Source organism: Theobroma cacao, chromosome 10 (genome assembly GCF_000208745.1).
Source record: "Theobroma cacao cultivar B97-61/B2 chromosome 10, Criollo_cocoa_genome_V2, whole genome shotgun sequence".
In the NCBI taxonomy this organism is placed as follows: Eukaryota; Viridiplantae; Streptophyta; class Magnoliopsida; order Malvales; family Malvaceae; genus Theobroma; species Theobroma cacao.
The window spans coordinates 1,027,281-1,045,753 of record NC_030859.1 but is presented as its reverse complement, the minus strand read 5'-3'; the positions used below and the strand labels follow the sequence as shown (position 1 = coordinate 1,045,753).

The following is an 18,473-nucleotide window of genomic DNA, read 5'->3' as shown; positions in this document are numbered from 1 at the left end:
TGATGCCTGTGGAAACATTAAATAAATTTTCTTGCTGTTTAAGCATGGCCTTTATTTTATATTATCTCTGAAACCATTGATGTCAGAAGCCACCACTTGTAGTTGTTTGTAAATTTCCCTTCAGTCTTTCAACTGTTAGAAAAGTTGAGAATCACCTACTCAGCATTAGCTCTTTTATTGATCAGCTAGCACATCCATATAATAACAAAAGAAAACCACAATGTAATGTGAAATGAAGAGATGAATTATTCCATTTCAAGTACTTGAAACCTTGAAGAGGTATAGGGAAAAATTTCAGTTTAAGAGAATTACATCTACAACTAAATATACACCAAAAAGAGAAAAAAATCTAAAATAAAAAACACATAGAGGGCCAGGGTTCAAATCCATGCATATTGTTGTTTACTGCCTCTGGCTTTGGAGATCATCCCCCTGCAATTCATAACAGATAAGTAAGGAATGTGAACAAAATGTGACAAGTTTATGTAGCATTTCTCATGATAGATTGCAGTTTCAGGAGAATCAAGTTCTACTCTAGATGTATTAAGTCACAGGGAGATGTATCACAGGGAGACTAACTAGATACATAAACAAAGGATTGGTTTAATTTAAAGTTTGAACAATTCTTTCTCCTTACCTGTTTGTATGTAGGGTCTAGTCGGAGGTCCAACAAGTGCTTTTTTAACCATTTGCAACTCAGAAACAGCATTACTAATCTCCATACGTTCTTGTGGTGATTCCATCGAACATGCCACTCCAATCCTGATGACAGAAATTAGACATTCCTTTATTCTATCAGAATTTGAATGTCTCAGTCTGTTGTTTTCTGCTGCCAATTCTCCACCATTATTTAGCAGTGTTGGGTCCACAATGTCCATCACCTGGTTTGCCAAGGCCATCCTAGCAAATTTATGAAGGTTTAGGCCTCCATCAAACATTTCATCTGTTGGCTTTTTCCCTGTCATCATCTCAAGTAGTAGAATTCCATAGCTGTAGACATCTCCATCTGCTGAAACCTCACTTCCTAGACCGTACTCTGCGGTTAACAGAATTTCACATGAAAATGACGAATTAGAATAAAGTGAAGTATCGATGCTGCAAATGTGGAAGGCATGCTTATATTTAAGGGAAACTTTTGGTCTGTATGTTGTGATTACCGGGGGCAGCATATCCAATTGTTCCTCGAATTCCAAGTGAGCTGCTTTGAGTTGGATTTGAGTGCTCCTGAAGAAACTTCGCAAGGCCGAAATCACCAACATGAGCAGTCATGTTGCTGTCCAGAAGAATATTGCTCGGCTTTAGATCACAATGGAGGATTGGCTGTTGGCAATGGTGATGGAGATAATCTAACGCACTTGCCACATCGATCCCAATTTCTATTCTCTGACGAAGACTAAGATAAGGAATTTCAGCTTGTTGTCCTTCTGAAGCAGGATGCAACCAGTTTTCCAGGCTCCCATTAGGCATGAACTCATAAATTAGAGCTTTGAAATCATTACCTTGGAAATCAACGCTTGAGCAAGAAGTTATGATCTTGACAAGATTTCTATGTCGGATCTTTGTCAAGGCTTTGCACTCAGCCATGAAACTCTTGGAGGCTCCTTGACGCTGAAGGTTAAGTACTTTGACTGCTATAGTCAATCCATCCTGATCAAGAACTCCCTTATACACAGAGCCAAAGCTGCCAAGACCAATCAAGTTTGTCGAAGAAAATCCATCAGTAGCTTTAAGAAGCTTTTCATATGACAACTTAAGAAGTGTTTTACGCAGCATGGGACTAGGAGATTGTTTCTCTCTTCTCCTTTTGAACCAACAAAACATCAGAAAGGCCACCATGGCTATTCCCATGAAGGCACATGATATTGAGATTATTACCTTAAATGCGAGGGAATCCTTTTGTTTCTTGGAACTATTGTTGATGTTGCATTTGGGCAGCTGCAATTCATGTATGCCCCCACAGAGTCTTGTATTACCAACTACTGACATTGCACTTGCATTGGTGAAAACTCCCTTCACTGGTACCTCACCCTCAAAATCATTGAAGGATAAGTTTAGATATCTCAAGGCAAGTGATTCCAGGAATTTAGGAATTTTCCCCGATAAGTTGTTACGAGCAAGATCCACCTGTCGGATAGCTTCTAAGGAACTCAGTGCGGGAGGAATGGATCCTTGAAAGAAGTTTCCCTCCATGTGTAGAATTTCAAGGTTACCACAATTGCTGAGTTCAAGAGGAATTTCACCAGACAAGTTGTTCCTAGATACATCCAGTCTCATTAGATTCTTCATATCGGCAATGCTTGGCGGTATTTTTCCAACCAAATGGTTTTGAGATAGATTTAGTGAGATCATGCGAGGTGTTTTATGAAAAAGTGTTTCAGGTATGGTCCCCCATAAGTCATTTCGGGAAAGATCTAATGCTGCCAAGTTTCTTAACTTTCCTAGACTAGTAGGGATGGTTCCTTGTAGATTGTTATTTAGCAGATGCAGCTCTAGCAGTGATGACAGGTTTCCTAAGGTGGGAGGAATTTCCTCTGAAAGTTTGTTTCTGTGAAGATCCATCCATTGTAAGTTATGAAGTTTCCCAATTTCTGCAGGGATTTTGCCTGTAAACTGGTTCCATCCTATTGCGAACAAATATAAGTTAACCAAATTACCTACCCCTGAAGGGATGGTTCCATATAACTGATTTGAATCAAGGAGCAAACGTAGAAGTTGAGTGGAGAGATTACCAAACGAGTGAGGCAATACGCCTTGAAATCGGTTTACAGATAAATCCAAATCTTGCAAATTGCTGCAATTGGCCAAAGAATCGATAAATCTCATTTCATCAGGTTCTCCACTTCCTAGATCATTTCTACCTAAATTCAGATAAGAAAGCTGTTGCATGCCACCAAAATCAACTGATAATTTCCCAGATAAGTTGTTCCCAACCATTTCAATAAATTCAAGTTTTGAAGCATTGGATAACGAGACAGGAATTGATCCGCTAAAGAAATTGACAGATATTTGAAACCTTCTAAGATTAGGAAGAGTGAGGCCCAAGTTTGATGGAAGCCTTCCACGAAGTCGATTCTCAGACAGAGAAAAAATAGCAAGAGAAGAAAGATTGTACAGGGAAGGAGGTATTGTGCCAGAGATGTTATTTCCACCGAGTCCTAGAGATGTTAAGTACCTTAGTTGACCCAATGAATCTGGGATGTTCCCTCCAAAAGCATTATAAGAAGCTGATAGAGCTTCTAGAGAGGAAATGTTTGCAAGAAAAGGTGGTATGCCTCCAGTCAAATGGTTAAAGTGTATAGCTAGTTCTTTGAGATTTGACAAGGAGGCAAACTCCAATGGAAATTTCCCTACGAGCTTGTTCCATCCCAAATGTAAAAATGAGAGCTTGGAACAATGGGACAAGTTGACAGGAATTTGGCCAACCAAGGAGTTGTTGCCCAGATATAGAAAGCGCAACCTGAACAGACGACCAACTTCCTCAGGAATTTCACCATGGAGGGTGTTGTTTTCGAGCCTGATCTCCCTAAGGAAGCTGAGGTTGCCAATGTAAGGTGAGAGGGAACCAACCAATCTTCTTGACCTCAGGTTTAGCATGGTCACTCTCCTATGCCTGCGACTGCATGTGATTCCTTCCCACTCGCAGAAATCTTTAGACAGATTCCACGAGCTCATCACTCCGTCAGGATCCTGTGAAATTTTTTGCTTGAAAGCTAGCAGTGCAATACGATCTGTCTCGTTTCCAGGATTGGTTCTAATCACAAAATTGGCAGGGGCAGCTGCGGCAATTGTTGCATGCAACAACACGATGCTAAAGTAGAAACCAGCTAATTGGCAGTAAACAAAAGGGAACGCCATTGCACACATCAAAACTTGCCTTTCTGCAATTCTTTTTGGTGACTTTCTCTATTGCTTTGTTACATATTTATAGGGTTGATTCATTGTACAAATTAATCAATGGCTACCCCAATTTATAAAGTTAACGAACAAGAAGAAGCTCGTTGACAGAAATGCTGCCGTGTCCCAGGTGAGGAAAAATGGTCATAGGGTTCTAGTCTCTTTGACACCTAAAAGTCATATTTATTAGGCTAGAAAATCAAATTCCTAGGCTAGGCCAGTCAAATAAAGAAAAAAAGGGGCGGCCTTGGTTTTAACATATGACAAGATCCTTCATATGAAATTTCTTTATAACTCCGTACTTATAAAAACTTGTTTGATTTGATTATATTTATTTTTTCTGATTGTAAATAGTATTTATATCTACTCTCCTAAAAGAATAAACTTAAAAAAAAAAAAGAAGAAAAAGAAAACTTTCATTGTCCATGATTAATTGGAAGTCTTTTAAGGGACCTTTGTAGACTTGGCCATGGCAAATGGCAATGGGAAATGAAGAAGATAGGTCTCTTTGTCTTTGGGTTTACTCTGACCAGTTGGATTCTCCATTTTCTTGCTCTTTTTCCCCTCAAAATATCTTCTAATGAAAAAAGTTATAATCTACAATTATATTATAACAGAAATTGTGAAATGATGCACAACAAAAAGGTATTTATACATGATACAGGGTAGTACTCCATATTTATGTTCTTTTCTCAGAGCTAGGTGCTTGTAAGCAAAATCATCAGTATGGCACTTTGCATGACCGTAGGTTCCTGCATGACATGATGGGAAAACACAAGTAAATCTCTAATCCATCATATTTACTTCAGCATAAACTGATAGTCATCACCTATTTTATGATACCCAACATCTCACATCTGATGTGAACGTGATTGTAAATACTTATATAATAATCCAAGTCCACCACTACTAGCAACTTGAATTTAAATTTTTTAAGGTCACGTGGTTTAAGTCCAAAAAACTACTGAGCTAATAGTTGGATTTGAGTCGTTACAAATTGTATCAGAACCTATACCAGTCTGATGTCGACTTTGAGCAAGTTAGATGAAGCTTGCCTTTGATAAAACAAAGCTTGGCAAATGAATTTTGATGTTGAATTTTGATTTGTACTTCAATATCATTGATTTTGTCTAGATATCTTTGAATTTCATTAATTTTTTGACAATAAAATTTGACATGACATTAATAGAATATCCTCTAAGATGTTGAATTTCATTGATTTCATCAATATTTAATTTCATTGATTTCTGAACAATTGAAATTGGACATTATATTAACAGAATATTATCTACTATTTCAATTCTGTTATTTTTTATCAAATATTGACGAAATTAAAAATATAATGAACAATTCAATAAAATTGAAACACAACGAAAAAATTGAATATTGAACCATAACATAGTAACAAATTCTATATTAATCCCCTCAAAGAAATAATTAACAATTATTTATGGATTTTTTTCTCTTATTTATCTCATTTTTGTTAATCTCATTATTATATATCTTCATATCTATTTAAGTTTCTAATTCTATCTCATTAAGCATTAAATATCTAATTGAACTCATAGTTCTAAGGAATTCAAAGTTTATGGACCCCCCGAATATATTTAATCATATATAATTGGGAAAATGATGGCTAAATAGAGAATTATGTGTTAGTAGAAAGTCAATCACGTTTATCATATAATTAAGTAAAGTTCCATGGATTTGGCTAAATTATTGGCAATTCTATATGGTTTAAAATTATAACTATATTATATCAACTTGTTGTGTGCCTCTAAATTTTTATTTTGAAAAAGAAAATTTTCGTTGAAAATTTTTCAAGCATCAAGACATCTCTTAATGTACGAAACGAGTAGAACCATGTAATGTTAAATTTTGAATGTTAATTCACTTTGAAATAGCAATGGTGCACTATCAATCAATCAAGTTAAATTTGGAGAACCGATTTAATTAAAATGGAATGGTAGGTATAATTTATATTTGACAAAAAATCCAAGGAAGTTTCTTTCTTTATTTCATTAATATTGATATAATTTATTGATTTTTTTTTGTTTACTTAAGCATTGGCTAGAGCTGGCACCATGGCATATTCTTATAGAAAGAAAGAAAGGGGATGAGAGTATGGTCTAGATACTATACTTGACATCTCAGTAAACCAAAGTATACATTCCAAGCAAAAAAAGAACAAGGACAGAGCGATGCAACAACTAAAGAATCAAAGTAATTAGAAGAAAACGCTTTGGGGTATGTCGTTGGGCTGTTTTTTGGGATTATTAGGGATTCAGAATCCAAAATTATGTGAAATTTAAGACAATTAAGAATGTTGATTATTGAGCTTGACCCCAAAATGGCACTCTTATTGGTACATAATGAGCAGCTTCGGCCATGGAATGATCAGTATACTTTTAATGAAATTGATGACGTTCTAAAAAAGATCGATGACATTGTGTTTACAGATTTTTCTGCAAATTTTGAACTAGATAGAGTTGAAATGCCTTTTTGCATGGCAGTAAATCAGATGAATTCGCATGAGATTATTTCTTCTGCTCAGTACATGGTGATTGCAGTAAGGTTCATGATTTTGTATCATTGATTGATGATTAATAAAAGAAAATGCTTTTCATACTTGTTCCGCGGAAGAAATCTTAACTCTGTCAAAAAGATAAAGCAGATAGAATATATACTAAACTTGATGCTTAATAAAGTATAAAGAGGATCATTCGTCAAGCTACTGTCTCGATCTAGTCAGTGTAAAGCACATAAATTCAGTGGCTAACGTACCCGAATAGCATCCGCCAAGTAGAAACAAAGAAACTTAACCCACCTTTTCTTCGATCCCTTCGTTTTTTGTTTCTTCAGGCAACTCAATTACACTACTTTTATTTCCAAATTTTCTGTAAGTGTCATTGAATTACCTGCTTTGAACCGTCAAGCCGGTCGGATTCAATGAGCAGCGACGAGGAGCTTCTGTGGGAAGTGAGAACTTCAATGCCTGAGATAGAGCATTCGGATTTCATCAGAGAAAGGAGAGCGAAATTGCAATCAGCCTTGCTGGAAGCCAAAAATGATCAGGAAAGCGGTCGAGGAGCCAAACCGTTCATACAAAGAGTTCCAGCATACCTGATCGATATCAAGGAGGATTTTAAGAAATATTTTGAACCAAGGTGGGTTGCCATCGGCCCTTTTCATCATCGTAATCCGAAATTTGAGCAGGGAGAGCACACCAAGCTTAAACTGGCAGCTCTCTTCGCAGAAGAGAATGAAACTACTGATGCAGTTCTATTCAACGAGATTAAGAAAGAGATAAAGGATCTGAGGACGTGTTATAATCCGGAGGACATAAAAGATTACGACGATGATGAGCTAGCTTGGATGTTCTTCGTGGACGGTAGTGCAGTGTTGTATGCCGTACACTACGGTTTATTACGAGGTGAGTTTCAAAAGTTGAACATTAAAGCAGAACTTGTGGTACTTATGGCACTTGATTTTTTCTTGCTAGAAAACCAACTTCCCTACCAAGTCCTCAAGATATTGATTCGCTTAGCCAAAGAACCCCGAGAGTGGGAGAAATCAATCACAGAATTCATACGTTACAGCGTTATAACATATACACGAGATGGGAAGAGCCAAAACCCAGAAGAAGAAGAAGAAGAGCAAGAGTTCACTCATCTTCTGGAGCGTTTGCGGACAAAACACTTGACGGGAGAGCGAGAGTGGAGCAGCAGTAGTATGATAGGTCATTTGCTTCTCTCAGGGGGAGACAACCGAAAGCATGTGAAGACAATTCGTAGAATCAAGGATCTTAAAGAAATAGGGATTAGTGTGAGGCCCAGCGAGTCAGAAAACCTGAAAAACATTTCCTTCTATTGCAACTTACGGGGAACACTAAAGATGCCATGCATTCTGGTGGATGACTCAACAGCTACCAAGTTCTTGAACTTGCTAGCCTTAGAAATGTGTCGAGATTTTGAGAATGATTTGGCGATCACCAGTTTCTTATGCTTCCTTGGTTCTCTCATTGACACAGCAGAAGATGTTAAGGAGCTGCGACTTACAGGTATTCTCCACAGTTACCTCGGAAGTGATGAAGAAGTGGCTGAGCTTTTCTGTAGAATGAGCAGGGACTTGGTGCCAGATCTGGCAATATACTATGATGTTGCAGATCGCATCCATAGATACTACAACTCTAGGGTAATGTGGATCTATTCCAACTATTTCGGTAGTAACTGGAGTTTTCTTGCGTTTTTGGGTGCCGTAATAGGACTTAGTCTCACTGTTACTCAGACTTATTTCAGTGCCAAAACCAAATAAGTAATTAAGGCTTAGCTTCCTTTAGGTACGTTTTTATGTGTTCAGCTTAGTTATAAAATTATGAGACATGTATACTTTCATTATTCAAAATGTCTTTTCCAAACTCAATGAGTGAAAATGTGTGATGTGCCAGAAAATGTATGCATTTGTTAATTAAATTCTAAATATTGGATTGGATTCAAAAATAAATATATGGTTAAGGTTTTCTTCCATTCTTTTTACTATGCCTTTTTGTTTACTTTTACTTCTTTAATAGAGGATGATGGCCCAGGGGCGGAGCCTCCTTATGCAATGGGCCCAAAATTTTTAATTCTTTTTTCATAACATATAAAATTTTTAAATTTTTTTATATATTCTCTTAATTACCCCTTTAAAATAAATTTTTATTTAATAATTAATATAAATAAAAAATAATAAAATGATTTCACATATCTTTAATTTTTTTTAATTTATATTATTATTTTAATTTTTTTTAATTTTTTTATTTCTACACATCATTAATCATATTCTTTTTTTTCTTTTTTGTTATATTATATGTGGTATCTACCTTCTACTTGCCATAATCTTCTTTTTTATGTTACGTATATGATTTAATATTTAAAAATAAATAAATTATTATATAATTTTTAAATATAAATTATATTGTTATATTATTGCTTAAAATTTTATCAATGTATCATTTTTTTTATTAATCTTGATTATATAAAAAATAATTTAAATATATTTTTTATATATTTTATGTTTTATATTTAATTAAAAAAATTATCTTAAATATATAATTTTTAAATAATTCTAATTATATAAGAAAAAATTATTAATCTTATATATCGTTTTTAATTATTAATATTTTATGTATTATAATTTTATATTTAATTTCATATTTCTATCATGAATCTTTTTATTGTTAATTGAATTTAACATATTAGTGTTTTAAACTTTATATTTCTATATATGAGCTTCTAACTTGTTAGCTCCACCGCAAAGAAGTTGAAACTGTCGGTCATATCTTTCGGTGCAAAATTTGTGTTATTCCATAGGCGTATACATATTATTACATCTTGTATCATACATGTAAAGAAAAAAGGATGACAAACGCAAGGGGAAACTAAACAAGAGATGAGACGAGTAGCACAGCAGTAGGTTAGCTAGGCTGTGCCGGTGACGCCCAAGTCTTGGTTGTTGTTGTTGTTATCATCTTTGGCAGAGCCAAAGATAGGGCCAGCGTCGCCAATAGGATCTTCCACCTTTTCTTCCAGCTTATCAACCTGAATGCCACCCTGGTCTTCCCTGGCACGTAGGTCCATCTTGGTCCTATTCTTCCCTCCTTCCACTGATTCGTATATCGTCGCCGTCTTCGTCTCCTTCGGCAATGCTCCCCGTGCCCCGGACATTATTATTACTTCACTTTCTACCTTGTTCTAGCTAGTTTGAGACAGTCCCACAAACATACCAACAAGCAGTCGGCTTTTTATAGTTGGAAAAGGGGTTTTCCTTGTTTCTGAGTAGACTTGAATTCCAGACACGTACAGTTGTAAGCGGCGAGGCGGGCCAGGTGGTATCAAACCCACGGATGCCTGACGAGGTTCTGCCAGATAATGCTTCTACGTGTGCCTCATGCAACGTTGTTACTTGGCAGCGTCTTTGGTGAACCACCACGATGACTTGTCCTTCTAGCTAGGCAACACTTCACTTTTTCTTCCTTTTAATTTGCTTTTGAACGAGTAATTTTTCGATTAGAGAAGGAGAGCAAGAAGTTGAAGAACAATTTTTTCGTATACTATTATCAACATGTTCAATTTTAGAAGAGGTGGAGTGACTTTGATTAAAATACTCTCAATCTAATGTAGATATTTTTATTATTGTTATTTTAATATATCTGATTTTATTTTAATTCTTGATTTCAAAATTGTTTCATTTGACTTCTTAAGTGATTTTGTTTTGATTTTTTGTTACGTTATTTTCTTAAAAATCGAAAAAAAATTTATAAGTAAAGGTCATATGTCGACGCATCATGTAATTCACAATATGATCGTTATGTTGATTTTAATAAAATAATTTAATTAAAAAAATAAAATTATTTTATAAAATTAAAGGTTCAAGTAGAACAATTTATAACTTAAAAATTAAAATAAGATCGAAATAAAATGTTGAAGATTATAAATGGAATTTAGCAGATTAAGTTAAAAGCTTCATAAAATTTATTAATCCCAAAATTAAAATTAGACCTCCCTACCTTAACCTCAGCCTTAATCACATGAAAAAGTATTTCATTCATGAAACATTTAAATATTAGAATTGAAATTTTATTCATGAAATGGGAGACACATATGCATGACATGAAGTTATCAACTAGCTTATTAATCAACTTTAGGAAGGTCATCTCGAGTAATGACTATAAGCTAGAGGCTTCCTATCATTCATTTTTCTAGAATTAACATAGCTGAATTTACAACATAAATTTAAACATAATATAATCCTCAATCAAAGAAAGTTAAACACAAAGAAAAATATTTTATTCAAGAAAATGATAAGTACAACTAGAACTTGCAACGAAATTCAACATTCTTCCAGAGTTGATCCTTTAGAAAAACAAGGGAATGGTTACTTCTTATGGTGAGGTGGACCAGGAAGTTTTGTTGTTTATGCAAATTCCAATCAAAAGCGCAGCAACTTCACAAGCCAATAGACTATCACCTAATACCTGTAGTTGAAGGAAACATTTAACCTTAAAACATGTTGGTTCAAATTAAAATAGCACTTAAACAAGGACAGGTCATGGGTTTATAGTGAATTATATGTATTGTCAATTTTGTGTATTAAAACCATTATGATTACTTGTCAGCCAATATTAATAAAGAAGTCAAAAGTGACAAATGGAATCATGAGTCGACGAAGAAAGATTGAGTTAGCTTGAACACGGTTTCCACGCTCGACCACTTTCTATAGGATGAGATTGTGGTTTGGTAGAGATTCTAACATGCCAGAAAAGGAGGCCTTGAAGTCAACGCTGAAGACAAAGTTGGCTGTCATGGAGGATATTGGCAGCAGGGTTAATAGTTTTGATTGCTTAGTTTGTGGAAGAAAGGATATTGAACAAACGTTTTTTAATTTCCAAGGGTCATTCCACTTGAACGAGTAGGAACACAAGAAACACAGGATGAGACTGGAATTAACGTAGTTGATACTGCCAAGACTCCCCAATTGCTGAATTTTCAACACAAGAAAAAGTATTTCATTCAGCGAACAATAAGCAATAGAGGTGGAATTTTATTCTTGAAATGGTAGACACAACATGAGAACTTGAAATCCAACGTTCTTGCAGATTTGGTTTCTCAGAATACAAAGGAATGGTTTCTCAGAAAACATTACATATATAATCTTCCATTGCGGAAAGTTAAACACAAGGAAAAAGAACTTTATTCAAGAAATGATAGGCACAAACACTAGAACTTGCAACTAAATCCAACAATTTCCAGAGTTGATCCTTCAGAAAACAAGGAAAATGGTTACTTCTTATGCAGAGGTAATAATTATCTTCTCTTTTTGCCAGTTCGGAGGACAGAGTGCACCGGAAGTTTTGTTGTAAATGCAATACCAATCAAAAGTGCAGCAACTTCACAAGGCAGTAGACTATCAACTAGCACCAGCAGCTGAAGGAAATATTTAACCTTAAAAACTATCAGGATTCAAATTAAAATAGCACTTAGATAAGGACATATCATGGGTTTAAGATTTGCAAAGGATGCAAAAATTTTTTTAAAAAAAAATTATATTGAATTATATGCTATTGCTACTTGGATTGTAACAGTATTCGTGTACCTGTTGCTCTTAATGGTCGAGTCGGAAGTAGCTTGTCCCTTATAGAACAAAGCTTTGCTACAACATCAGTCATATGCAATCGTTCAGTTGGCAAATCAACAGAACAGGCAACTCCGATTTCAAATATTGAATTTAAGCACTGAAGAAGCTTATAATTATCTCTTTGGTTGCTCTGATTGCGAGTATTGTTGGTCATTGTTTCTCCTCGGAAACTTTCTTGAAGAAGAGCTGGATCTGTAATCTCAACAACCACTTGATTTGACAAAGCTGTTTTAACAAAGTTATGAAGGTTCAAATTCTGTTTAAACATTTCATCAGTGGGCTTCTTCCCGGTAAACATCTCCAACAAAAGAATGCCATAACTATACACATCACCATATGTTGTCACAACACTTCCCAATCCGTATTCTGCAATTCATTTGTCACAAATAATTAAGAGCAACAATTTTGAAATAGATGCAAATGACTTTCTCACATCAAAGCTCTTAACATGTTAAATTAAATAACATATTGATTGTGAAAGAATGCCTTCTACATTTATCATATTGAAAGAAAACTATGGATCTACATCAAATTTGGTATTTAATTATAGACTATAGATATGATAGTAAAGTGTGCAGTAGTCTACTTACCTGGTGGTGCATAACCAATTGTTCCTCTTAACCCCAGCGAGCTTGACAGGCTTGACGCGTTATTTTGCATGTCTGATGTAATGAATTTTGCTAGCCCAAAGTCACCCACGTGGCTAACCATTTCATCATCAAGTAGAATATTGCTTGGTTTGAGGTCACAGTGAACAATTTGTGTTTCATAATAATGATGAAGATACTCCAATGCACAACCAACATCAACGGCAACATTCAATCTCTGAAAAAATGTCAACCTTTTAGCTGACTCGTCTGCCTCATTCATGGCAACGGATGGATGCAGCCAATCCTCCAAGCTCCCATTTTGCATGAACTCATAGATTAATGCTTTAAAATCATTCCCTTGATAATCGATACCTGAAACTGCTGTTAAGATCTTGACAAGATTTCGATGTCTGATGTTCTTCAACGCCTCACATTCAGCCATGAAACTTCTAGAAGCTCCATGACATAGAAGATTTAGTACCTTAACGGCAATAACTACTCCACTCTCATCAAGAATTCCTCTGTATACAAAACCAAAGCTACCTGAACCAACCAGATTCGCCGAGGAGAATCCATTAGTAGCCCTTACGAGGATTTGGTATGATAAGTTTAAAAGTGAATTTTCTGCACAAGTTGCTGCTGTTGGCTTCTCTTTTCTACTTCTAAACCACCAAATGAGAAGAAAAGAGAATACCGATGTCACTCCTAAAATTGCGAAAACAATCGAAATTTTTAATTTAAGAGAATTGCTCGATCTTCCGTTGGATGCTTTCAAGTTACATTTGGGCAAGTGTAACTCAGGGATGCCTCCACAAAGCTTATTGTTTCCCTCAACGAATGCAGCACTTGCATCTTTAAAGACTCCTTCAATTGGTACCATACCCTCGAAATCATTGAAGGAAAGATTTAAATATTTTAATGATCCAAAGCTAACAAAAAATTCTGGAATCTCACCCGAAAGATAATTGCCAGATATATCTAACGTTGTAAGACCTTTCAATGAACTCAAAGATGATGGAATGGGACCATGGAACAAATTGCCATCCAGGAACAAGCTCTCCAGTCTTACACAGCCACCAAGATTGTTTGGAAGCACACCTGATAACTTATTTTGAGAAACACGCAATTCACCTAGATTTTTCAGATTTTCTACTTCCATAGGAAGTACACCAGTTAAATAGTTTGAAGATAAGTCTAGGGCAATGGACAAGGATGAGAGCCCAATTACTCCAGGGGGTATAGAACCACTTAGGCTGTTATTAGAAAGATCCAATGCAATCAAATTTTCGCACTTCGCTAGACTTGAAGGAATGTTGCCATGAAGATTGTTATCAGCTAAAACAAATTTGATTAACATTGTCAAATTTCCAAAAAAAGGGGGAATAGCCCCAGTAAGAGAATTGTGAGCTGCAAAAAATATCTTTAGCTTTTGAAGCCTCCCAATACCAGGGGGAATAGAACCTGATAATTGATTGTATGATGCCGCTAGTATCTCCAAGTTGACGAGATTTTCAATCCCAGCTGGAATTCTTCCCAATATTCTATTGCCTTCCATATTTAAAGTTACGAGATTGCTAGATAAATTACCTATGCACTCCGGTAATTTCCCTCCAAAGTTGTTTTCTAGTATTTCTAGCCACTCCAGTTTGGAAGCATTGTTTAATGTGCAGACAAAGTTCAGGTCAGTTGCTGTCCTACTTCCAAGAAGGTTGACACCGATAACAAATCGTGATAGTTTATCCAGCTTTTCAAATGAAGGCAAGGGTCCATTAAAATTGTTTGCCCCAACATTAAGATATACAAGATTTGAGGCATTGGATATTGAAAAGGGGAATGGTCCAGTAAATTGATTTTCCGCGACAGAAAAGGTTTCAATCTGTGGCATAGTGATTCCTATGTTCGACGGAAGACTTCCTTGTATCTGGTTTGTGTTCATACTAAGAGTTATAATACTGGAGAGATTGAAAAATGAGGCCGGGATGACACCGGGAATTTCATTGCTACTCACAGCAAAAACTGCAATATTTGTCAATTTGCCAAGAGATTCAGGTATAACCCCACTCAATCTATTGTCATATAGAGCAATATACTGCAGAGAGGATAAATTACCCAAGGAAGATGGGATATCTCCTCTTAAATTATTTCTGGCAAAACTAAATTGTATTAGATTTGACAAGAGACCAAGCACACCTGGTATTTCTCCAGTTAGCAGGTTGCCTCCAAAAGTAACTGATACAAGCCGAGAACAACTAGACAAATTGGAAGGAATCACACCACTTAAGCTGTTGTTTCGCAGAACTAATGCAAGCAATCTTCGCAAGCGACCAATTTCTTGAGGGATTGCTTGATTGAAACTATTGTTTTCAAGATTTAACACCCTAAGAAAGCTCAAATTGCCAATAAATGGTGATATAGAGCCCACGAGCTTTAGGGATCCCAAGTCCAACATGGTGACTCTTTGATGTCTGTGACCGCATGTAACACCATACCACTGGCAGAAGTGGATAGTATTGTTCCAAGAGCGCATAACCCGGAAGTGATCATTGAGTATCTTTGCCTTGAACTCAAGTAAAGCTCGTAGATCTGTCTCATTTCCGGTAACCACAGGGGCTGCTGAACCAAGCAAGTTAGGACCTTGCAGGTTAAAGAAAGCAAGGAAAATAACGGGAAGGTAAACAAGGAAAAGAGAGCTGGACAGTTCCAAATGCTTGCTTGATAGATTCATCATCAAGCCAGATATAAGTTTCTGAACTGAGATTAGTTTTGTGCTTGAGTTGAGAGTGCTTCGTTCACCGACGAGAACTGAGTGGAATGCAGGACTTTCGGAACTCTGATTTTATCTGGGTCAATCTCCTCTCGTCAGTAAAGTTTTGGACACGCTAAATACTTGACTTAGTCATGTGGCCAGCGAAGGAAAACCATTTAGCATTGTTAGGTAGAGCTAGGATTGAGGGCTGTTGGTCATTGCCCCTTGCATTACGTCCAGCAAATTTCAAGTCAGAGCTGAAGTTGTAGGACTAGCATGCATGGTCCCTGGCCAATTTAATTACTATCATCTATTTGGGTCCGCTGATGAAGATTCATCCTGCATTTGATCAATCTGCTGCTGATTACATCTTAATATCTCTTTCATTAACCTTTGGAAGGATTTTCCTTTTTCATTATTTGCTTATTACTTAATGAAGTATTTAGATATGGATGTAAAACTTTACCTGCCACCTATATTGAAATGAATGAATAAGCAGTAAAAACTATATTTAGGCTTTGAAAGGAATTCTCTGCACCAACCTACAGAGAAGTTGGAGATGGAGCAACTTTATCAGACAAATTACCTATATAACTGTCTATATAATTGAGAACCAGGAATTTAAATGGAAGAATCAGCTTATGTGCAGAACAAGATTAAGAAAAAGATTGACTCATTCAACATGTGTCTAGAGTAATGTCCTACTTGAATTGTTCGAACCTTCAGACACGTTAAAGAGGAAAAGTTGGATTCTGTGGAGGATTTTCTCAGCAGGGTCACAATAATGGACAACCCCCCACTGTATGCTAAATTAAAAACGAGAAAATAACGGTAAGTTGCCTTGTAATTTCATTGTGGAAATTGAACAAGATACTTTTGAAAGCCACTCTCAAGCAATGAGGAACAAAGATAAGTAGCTCTTTTATTGCTTCTTGATGCGCTGTTCTAACCCCTGCTTCTAAAACTTAGCAGATTCCTTCTTTTTGCATGTATTTTCTTCTTCTTTTTCGCTTTTTTTTTTTAATGAATAAAGAACTCATTTTTTCACAGATAAAAGAGAAATGGCTGCAGAGCTTAAATTCATAACATAATTTGACAAATCAAATAAAAAACTAAGATATATATGTTGTGTCACACCCCAAACTCGAGACATGACAGACGTCGCATACCTGTAAGATATATTCCCACAGACATGTAAGGCTCCAAAACATATATCTTATACCAATTATTAAAAGAGACTATTTATACTTGAAGAATATACTGATTCATAAAACTAAATCTGTCGATAAAAATCTCAAATATCATAATTCAACAATATTCATAATTAAATCTTCAAAACCATAAAACTACTATGTCAAGATAAAAGTTTAAACACTAATTAAGATAGTTCGATGTTCATAATATTTAAATAAATCTTAAAAAATTTAAATAATACTAAATTAAACATCAATCCCCGAAATTTCCACGTGGTTGACCAAATCACAACCTGAAAAAAAAAATTGAAGGAAGAGATGAGTCCAACAGCTCAGTAAGTAACTAACATCCATTCAACCGGATTAAGCATACTTAAAACATTTAGGCCAAAATGTCATTTATAAATGCCAAGACAACATATTGGGTAATCTTATTCAGAATCATATACTTCAAAATTTTCACATTCAAATAACAGAATAATATGTATTCACAATATTTAAATTTTAATGGTCTCCCGTAACATGCTACGACCACACTTAACCCCTGTGGCACAAATCAAAAATAGAACCACAATTAACCTTGGTGGCACGGGTCAGAAGAAGCAACCATTGGCTGCACTAAACAGATATCACAGATACTACTATTCTGTAACTGATGGTGCAGTTGGGAGATCGATCTCTAATCACAGAATACATGTCGACATGGCCAACATTTAACCCTCATTGGTAGGGTCAGAGTATAGCCATACTAGGAGACAAAACAAAAATATATATTTTTAGATTATCCAAAGTTTATAAAACAGTATATAAAATTTCTCAAGCATATCTCATACACTTCAAAAGCATATTCATTTCAGACTAAATATTTATGTTTATATTCACGAAAACATATATGCATACATTATACAAAGCCATGAACAAATTTCAAAATCAGAAATCACGTTTGCATAAACCACATTCTAAATCCAATATATAAACTCATATACATATACATTTTGCATACTCAACCCGATTTTAATAAATCATAGGACAAAATATTATATCTCATATACAATTTCAGATTGAGGCTAATTTTTAGGGTGTGAAAACACCGAATGGATACCAGTCACTTACCTTGTCATGATCTGAAACTCTCATCGAGCCCGTGACAACCGCCGCGACATCCCGATAGGCACTCATTACCCCGAATGTCGATCGAAACCCTGCAAGGCTTAGCATCAGCTTCCGCATCTCTCCGGTGAGCGACAGTTATTTTAAATCTCACATTTCAAGAAATTATAAGTCATTTTCAAATCAAAACAATAAAATATTACTTTCTGACTTACAGGGGCATTTTTGTCATTTTTCTTCGAAAATATCGAAACTGTTCAAAAACATGATGTAAAAGCAAAATATATTTATACATACTTTAAATCAAATAACTACAGAATAAAATTATTTTTACAGTGACACGTGGGCCCCTAACTGACTAAGAAGATGTAGGGCTACGAACCCTTATTTTCTAGGATGCAACTCCGAGATTAATTCTCGTCTTAATCAACTATCAACAAATTGTCCTGAGCCTGAAAAATGGCTAGGAAGAGGGGTGAGATTATGATTACATAATCCCAGTGAGTAAACAATTAACATCAAAAGCATCTAAAATTGAGTAGATGGAGACAATATAAAAACGTTATATCTCAATAATGTTCATAATGCAAAATTCATTTCAATCTATACCAAACAATTTCTTTTCATCAAAATTTCCCGGCTTATGAATTTCTTAAACTTGGCCCCTGCCAAAATCATTCTCGCGGGTACCTTCGTCAAGATATCCCACTGAGACCGCCAAGGCTGTTAAATGTCCCATACCCATAAACATGTTTTCGCATCTGA

General features: G+C 35.6%; 4 protein-coding genes across 4 annotated transcripts; 1 reads left to right on the top strand and 3 right to left on the bottom strand.

The window, feature by feature from the left end:
- LOC108663579 (probable LRR receptor-like serine/threonine-protein kinase At3g47570) lies at window positions 394–3,855 on the bottom strand. Its single transcript, XM_018128748.1, has 3 exons — window positions 1,158–3,855; window positions 638–1,036; window positions 394–432 (listed from the first exon to the last, which is right to left on the bottom strand). The coding sequence occupies exons 1-3, from the start codon at window positions 3,853–3,855 to the stop codon at window positions 425–427; spliced, it is 3,105 nt and encodes a 1,034-aa protein (XP_017984237.1). The 3' UTR covers window positions 394–424.
- Window positions 6,707–8,340, top strand: LOC18585898. The gene is made up of 2 exons (XM_018128995.1): window positions 6,707–7,327; window positions 7,397–8,340. Exons 1-2 carry the CDS (start codon window positions 6,844–6,846, stop codon window positions 8,206–8,208), a joined length of 1,296 nt encoding a protein of 431 aa, XP_017984484.1. The 5' UTR covers window positions 6,707–6,843; the 3' UTR covers window positions 8,209–8,340.
- Window positions 9,216–9,664, bottom strand: LOC18585897. Its single transcript, XM_007008966.2, has one exon. It carries the CDS (start codon window positions 9,597–9,599, stop codon window positions 9,354–9,356), a length of 246 nt encoding a protein of 81 aa, XP_007009028.2. The 5' UTR covers window positions 9,600–9,664; the 3' UTR covers window positions 9,216–9,353.
- Window positions 11,479–15,483, bottom strand: LOC18585896 (probable LRR receptor-like serine/threonine-protein kinase At3g47570). Its single transcript, XM_018128678.1, has 3 exons — window positions 12,660–15,483; window positions 12,028–12,435; window positions 11,479–11,858 (listed from the first exon to the last, which is right to left on the bottom strand). The coding sequence occupies exons 1-3, from the start codon at window positions 15,385–15,387 to the stop codon at window positions 11,842–11,844; spliced, it is 3,153 nt and encodes a 1,050-aa protein (XP_017984167.1). The 5' UTR covers window positions 15,388–15,483; the 3' UTR covers window positions 11,479–11,841.

Excerpts from the sequence above, each read along its gene's own strand:
- LOC108663579 (XM_018128748.1), bottom strand. The coding sequence starts at position 3,855 with ATGGCGTTCCCTTTTGTTTACTGCCAATTAGCTGGTTTCTACTTTAGC. Across the intron at positions 1,037-1,157 it reads AATTGGATATGCTGCCCCCG|AGTACGGTCTAGGAAGTGAG; the intron begins GTAATCACAACA and ends TGTTAACCGCAG.
- LOC18585898 (XM_018128995.1), top strand. The coding sequence starts at position 6,844 with ATGAGCAGCGACGAGGAGCTTCTGTGGGAAGTGAGAACTTCAATGCCT. Across the intron at positions 7,328-7,396 it reads ACACTACGGTTTATTACGAG|AAAACCAACTTCCCTACCAA; the intron begins GTGAGTTTCAAA and ends TTTTCTTGCTAG.
- LOC18585897 (XM_007008966.2), bottom strand. The coding sequence starts at position 9,599 with ATGTCCGGGGCACGGGGAGCATTGCCGAAGGAGACGAAGACGGCGACG.
- LOC18585896 (XM_018128678.1), bottom strand. The coding sequence starts at position 15,387 with ATGATGAATCTATCAAGCAAGCATTTGGAACTGTCCAGCTCTCTTTTC. Across the intron at positions 12,436-12,659 it reads AATTGGTTATGCACCACCAG|AATACGGATTGGGAAGTGTT; the intron begins GTAAGTAGACTA and ends AATGAATTGCAG.